This window comes from Pyrus communis, chromosome 3 (genome assembly GCF_041283825.1).
Source record: "Pyrus communis isolate YQ-2024b chromosome 3, ASM4128382v1, whole genome shotgun sequence".
Lineage (NCBI taxonomy): Eukaryota > Viridiplantae > Streptophyta > Magnoliopsida > Rosales > Rosaceae > Pyrus > Pyrus communis.
In genome coordinates, this window is record NC_142567.1 from 23,276,108 (window position 1) to 23,282,681 (window position 6,574).

Genomic DNA, 6,574 nt, shown 5'->3' on the forward strand with positions numbered 1-6,574 from the left:
ATGTTTGGCCTATAACCCTTTAGCCCCTTCGGTTGGAGATGATTTTTTGTCACAGTGCTATGTTTGGCCTATGGCCCTTTGGCCCCCTCGGTTGGAGATGGTAAGAAATATGGCTTGTTATTGTTCATTAAAATATTAATTTCTTGGAGAGTTATAGGGCTAAAGGGAGCCATTTGGCTCTCATTCGGTTGGAGATGGCTGATTCGGCCAAAGGACCATAGGGCTAAAAATAGCCCCAAATGACACGAAAACCATCTCCAATAGAAGGCTAAGCCAAAGGGCTTGTGGGCCCCACCAGGCCAAAACCATCAACTCAGGCCAACCGGTTGGCCATCTCTAGCCAGCCAGTCTGCCCGATGAGCCCAACCACTTTTTTTTTTGACGAATTTTTTTAGCCTAGCCCACTTTTTGTTTTACTAATTTTTTTTTTAGCCCAGCCCACTTTTTTTTTTCTTTTTTGGATGAATTTTTTTTTTTAATTTCTAATTTTTTTCCAACATCATTTCTAACATACTTTTCATCATTCCATACTATTTTACCTCATTTTCTTTCAATTCTTCATATTCTATTCTCTTCCAATAATCTTTCCTTTAATTTTTTCAATAATTTTCAAATGGCCACCTCTTTCAATAATCTTCCAATATGTTCGAAAATCTTATTTTAATAAGGTAATTTAATTTAATTAATTATATTAATTCAATTAAAATAATAAATTATGTTTGGCCTATGACCTTTTGGCCACCTTGGTTGTAAATGGTTTTTTTGTCATAGGGCTATATTCGGCCTATGGCCCTATGACCCATTCGGTTGGAGATTGTATGAAATATGACATGACACTGTTCATTAAAATATAATTTCTTGGAGGGCTATAGGGCTATAGAGAGCCCTCTGACCCTCTTTCGGTTGGAGATGACCTTAGATGACTAAATAAGATATGATATTGAATATAATATAATAATTGTCAAATAGAATGATGCACTTGAAAAATGGTAATTTTATAGAATATGGGGGTATACTTATTATTTGAAAATTTTATAAATGGGCATTGTTCACTATGCTTTGAAAAAAATAAAAAAGCACTTGTTTTAGAAATGTAGTAGACCCTACTTCTGCCTTTCTCCATTTTCACCATTTACCGTGTATTATTTAAAAATTCTTCCTTTTTACTGTACCCCTAAATTAGGTATAGCGTTGCCGCTAGTTTGGTATTTTTGTGCTTTTTAAATAAATTGTTTCTGTTGTGCTGTGCTGAGAGAATAAATATTTGTAAAATAAAATTGTTAAGTGTGTGGTAAACTTTTTTGTAAAAGTACTTTAACAAAAAAAAAAATATATATATATATATATATCTGAGTGTTCGGTAAACTTTTTTATAAAACTGATGTGAATATGTTAGATAACTAAAAAAGATATGGTATTGAATGTAATATAATAATTGTCAAAGAGAATAATGCACTTGAAAAATTTGTAATTTTGTAAAATATAGGGGTATACTTATTATTTGAAAATTTTATTAAATGGGCATTGTTCACTATGTTTTGAAAAAAAAAAACACTTGTTTTAGAAACATAGTAAACCCTACTTCTGCTTAAAATCAATAAAGCAAAACGAAAGCAGAGAGCAAACACCACCAAATAACAAGCACCATACCTCTAACAAAGTTGACAAAACGCCTACCCACAAGTAGCCTGAGGCTTCCTCCCGATGGGTAACTAAGCCGAAACACTCTGCTTTGAAAACTGAAACTTGCAGCTGAGTAGAAATAGCAAAAGAAAAAGAGAGAGAAAAAAAAAATAAGAATAATCCTACTGCAGAAATTTAGTTCAGCTGAAATTTAGAATGTGAATCACATCAATATTAGTCGGAATAATCCTGCTGCAAAACACCATCACACACCTGAATGTTAGCAATTGCGGTTCCACACCATGACATTGCTCAATCAGATATGACAATATGCTAAAAGTTTGGCTCTCAAGGCAACAGTGAAAATTAATCAAATGGAGTACAGATAACATCCACTGTTTTCAAAGCCGTGGTAGCTTCAAAGTTCATGAGTAGGTTCTGTTTCGACATTCAAATACGCAAATTGACTTCATAGTGCTATTCTATCAACGGCAACAAAGCGGGATCTACTTTATCTTTAGACAATAACTCAAGAACCAATTCAGCTGTTGATGCATCTGCAGAAAAACCGTTCTCCACCATTTGTTGAATAAGTCCCATCACTCTTGATGTCTCATTGTTATTACAAAGCCCTCGGATAATTGTGTTATAGGTGCAACCATCTGGCGAACAGCCTATCTCTTTCATTTCTGAAAGTAAATTTTCCGCTTCATCTATTAGGCCTGCATTACAAAGTCCACTAATCATTATGGTAAATGTCCTGACATCAGGCTGAAGTCCTGTTGATGACAAACCGCTAAAGAGATTCTTTGCGCATTCAACTTTTCCACTTATGCACAAACCTTCGATAAGAATATTGTAAACCACAATATTTGGATCCAAATTCTTGCCTTTCATCTCTTCAAACAATTCAATTGCCTTAGACAATTGTTGGTTTTTACACAGACCATCCAGTAATATAGCATAAGTTTGAACATCTGGAAGAAGGCCACAAGCTTGCATCTTGGAAAACAGCTTCTGTGCATCGTGTATTCTACCTTGCTTGCAGAAACCATCTATTAGTGTGCTATAAGTAACAGTATCTGGAACCAGTCCCCCACCAGACATTTCCTTAAAAAGCAACATTGCTTCATCTATCCTTCTATGCTTACAATAGCCATTTATCAATATGTTATAACCATAAGCATTAATAATGGATCCCCGGCTAAGCATTAGATCAAAGACTTCCTTCGCCTCACTTATTTCTCCTCTCAAGCAAAAACCATCCATGAGTGAACTGTAAGTAACCACGTCAGGCTCAATACCTCTTTCGGTCATCATTTTGACCATGCCCCTTGCTTTCCCAACCAAGCCCTCCTTACAAAGGGTGTCTACCAAGACATTGAAGGTTTGCAGATTTGGAAAGATACCTTTACTCACCATTTCATTCAACAGTCTCGCAGCTTCTTTCCACTCCCCTAATTTGCATACTCCATGAATCAAAGAAGTATACGTAACGATGTTGGGGTCAATACATTTACTCATCATTTCAGAGAAAAGGTTCAAAGCATCAACAACCATAGTATCCTTGCATAGACTGTCGATGATCGTGTTATAGGAAACAATGTCAGGCTTGCAACCTCCTTCTTCCATTTTCCTAAGTAGTTGAATAGATGCAATATTGTTAGCTTTCATGCACAGACCCTTTACTAGTGTGTTGAATGTAAACACGTCTGGCTTACAATTACCACTCTCCATCATATTATTCAGAATCCGGACAGCATCAGCCTCTCTATCCTCAAGAAGGAAGCCATTGATTAATGTGTTGAAGGTCACCACATTCGGTTCAAAACCAAGTTGGAAGAATTTTCCCAAGACAGACAAACTAAACCCCATTTGGTTGAGGTGGGAAAAGCAATTAATCATTACGGTTAGGGTGTAAGCATCAGGACGAATTCCCGACGCACTCATTCGGTTATTCAAGGAGATGACTGCCGAATAATGTTTCAACTCAGCGACTTGAGTCAAGATTTGAGTGAAATGGACAACGGAAGGCAGAGGACGCATTTGAAGCATTTCGTCGAACACATAGAGTGCATCCTCAAGATTAGTTACTTTGACACGCTGAAGCAATTGGGTTTTTGCAGATTTGGTTGGATAAGAAGGTCGAGAGTGAAACGGAGCCAAGTAATTGTTGAAGAATAGAAAAACAGTAGATTTATGAAGAAAAAGATAAGGCACAGGCGGCATACCTCTCGCTTTCACTCTCTGTCTGCTGCCGATGCCATAACCAACCTTCAAGGGAGAAGCAATTGTGGTCGTCCGCGGCATCTTCAGCATGTCCGTGAGCGAGCAAGCGAGTCTCAAATTTTACTACCTCTAAAAACTCACTTTTCATTTTTAAATAATAGATTATATTTTTCACTCATTCTTAAGTTCAGTTTTTAAAAATAATCATATTAAATAAAATTTTAAAACATAAAACTTGAAAATTATTTTTGAATTTAAAAAGTTAAATTCAAGTAAAATAACAAATAAACCCTTATCTTTTTATTTATTTATTTTATTGTTAACAGGGCTTCATCTCTAGTCAAACCCTCTCCTTCTCGCCATCAAGATCCCTCTCCATGCTCTATTCCCCTACCTCCTCGCCCTCCAAGCCCCCCTTCTCCCCTCCTTCTTCCTAACCACCGTCGCCACGACTCGCCGGGTCAAATCAGTCTCTGACTCTACCGAACCAGTCCTAAACCCTATACGAGATGATGTACGATGACCAAAACTGAGACTCCAAGCTCCTCCCGGACCGAAAAATCCATGCATCTTCACCTTGATGTCAACGTTGCATCACCTTCATCTCGAGCTCTCGGGCCCCGACCATATAATATTTAAAAAATTTGAGCCAAAAAAATTTAATATTTAAAAAGTCTTTTTCTTTTTACAATTACCACTCTTCTGAAATAACCCAATGTCTTGAAAACTACCCAAGGTTAATTAGTACATTAATTATTCAGATTTCAGAATCTTCCCAAACAAACGCCAAAATTCAGAATCTTCCCACGCTTTTCATCCCTATAAATCTACACAATTAAAAACCTCCAACCATAAAATAACTCAAAATTTTCAATTTTTATATAATTGAAAATGAAACATGATATAAAATGGATGAAGAAAATGAAAAATGGGAGTTCTACCGCTTGAGAATGGCCTGAATTACTTCTATCGGTGGTCAGCATGTGCTTCCTGGCCATTGGTCGAGTGGCGACGCTTCAGCTGCTGGAAGAAAAGAATAGCCGCAAAGGATGAGAATGGTGGTTGGGGTCGTGGGCTAGATTTTTGCATAACCACGCGGAGGTTGCAGTTTGCTCGGAAGAGGGCGGGAGGAGTGACGGCAGGATGAGTATGGATCTGAGAAGAAAATAAGAATTAGCTTTTCTTTTAATGAAATTACATAAACATCCTTAATTAAAATTTGAAAAAAAAGCCTATTTTCTAGTTTGCAAGCCATGACCCAAGAATTCCATCCAATTTTGTAACTCATGAACTAAATTGTACCTTATGTTTTAAACTTTTAGTAACTCCAATTTTGTAGAGTAAATTTCATTTTACTTTTTCAAGGTTTGAATGCAATTACAACTTTATAAATATTTAAAACATTTCAATTTTATACGTTTAGTTATTATTTCATTTCTATTTTATATAATTGTTAGAAAAGTTGTTAAGTTGGTAGTTAAATAATGAAGCTGTAACAGTGGATTTCACATTTCTGCTTACGAGGCTGCCAATTTGTGCCACATGGTTTTTTTTTAACAAGTGATATTATCTACAATAAGGGGGAGGGGCTTAGCCTCACAATGAGTTAACAATAATTTGGTTCAAACTTGTCTTTGATAAGAATTGAATTAAAACATTTCACTTACAAATGAAGAATAATACCATTAGACCGTAGTATTATGTGACATTTGTGCCACATGGTTAGACAACTAATAAAAAATCTTAAACGGTCTGCCTCGATCCATCTGCACCCCTCCACCACCCCTTGTTGGCGACAACTCCAACACCCCTCCTTGTGTTCTCTGAGTTCTCATCTTCCAAACCCATCTCGTAGCCGGCGAAGGGGGTGGATTGCACGGAGCGTGGCTCGGATTGATGGGGTGGGGCCCAATTTTTATTTATAATTTGTTTTTTAATCTATGCAGACAAATTTGATTGCCGCATCAACAAAAATATAGACCTTCCATTTGCCAAGTTGTCATTTAACGATCAAATTAACTATTTGACTGACGAATGTGATTAAAATGTTTTAAAGATATCATATGAGGTTGAAATTATATTCAAACTTGAGAGGGTAAAATATAATTAACCCAATTTTGTAACTCATGGACTAAATTGGACTTGTCATGTAGCGTGCTAGGTGAAAATGTACTCTCCACTCGAGTTTTTCTTCCATAGAATTGTATATATATTTTTGTTTTAAGTAGTGTGAGGAGATACTCTCTCAAGTCTTGACATAGAAAGTTGTTATTCATACTTTAAAATATTTATTAATTGTGAGAGCAAGATATTAATTTTGAATGTCAACAACAATTCATAGTGGCATAATAGTTAGACACGATTCAAAAAGCATACTAAATCGGTTGAACTAGTCACCTAACAATTCTTCTAGTCAGTAACGTTGTGATGCCCACACCACGTCAAAGGAATGAAAACCGGCTTGGTGAGTCATTTCAGCTGTACTCATCAAATTCTGGCAGTTGGGTTTAGAAGGAATAAATGGAATTTGGCGTGGACTCCATCGTCTATAACATATTACATTGTTTGTTTGGTGCCAAATTAGACTCTTACCTCACAACATAATTATACAAAGAAAGTAGAAAAAAGGAATCATCCTGCTGCAGAATATTTGCAATTGCAGTTCCAAACCACGACATTGCTCAACCAGCTATGACATTATGCTAAAAGACGACAATGAGAA

The 6,574-nt window shown here is 36.3% G+C and overlaps 1 protein-coding gene across 3 annotated transcripts; it reads right to left on the minus strand.

Moving 5' to 3' along the window:
• Window positions 1–1,963: 1,963 nt before the first annotated feature.
• Window positions 1,964–4,149, minus strand: LOC137716587 (uncharacterized). 3 transcript variants are annotated; one of them, XM_088691379.1, is made up of 2 exons: window positions 3,855–4,149; window positions 1,964–3,259 (listed from the first exon to the last, which is right to left on the minus strand). In XM_088691379.1, the coding sequence occupies exons 1-2, from the start codon at window positions 3,998–4,000 to the stop codon at window positions 2,101–2,103; spliced, it is 1,305 nt and encodes a 434-aa protein (XP_088547505.1). In that variant the 5' UTR covers window positions 4,001–4,149; the 3' UTR covers window positions 1,964–2,100. The 3 variants fall into 3 exon arrangements, with proteins under 3 accessions (XP_088547505.1, XP_088547504.1, XP_068312136.1); XM_088691378.1 differs by having other exon boundaries at window positions 1,964–3,726; window positions 3,855–3,963; XM_068456035.2 differs by having other exon boundaries at window positions 1,964–4,051.
• Between the last annotated feature and the right edge of the window lie 2,425 nt (window positions 4,150–6,574).

Excerpts from the sequence above, each read along its gene's own strand:
- LOC137716587 (XM_068456035.2), bottom strand. The coding sequence starts at position 3,942 with ATGCTGAAGATGCCGCGGACGACCACAATTGCTTCTCCCTTGAAGGTT.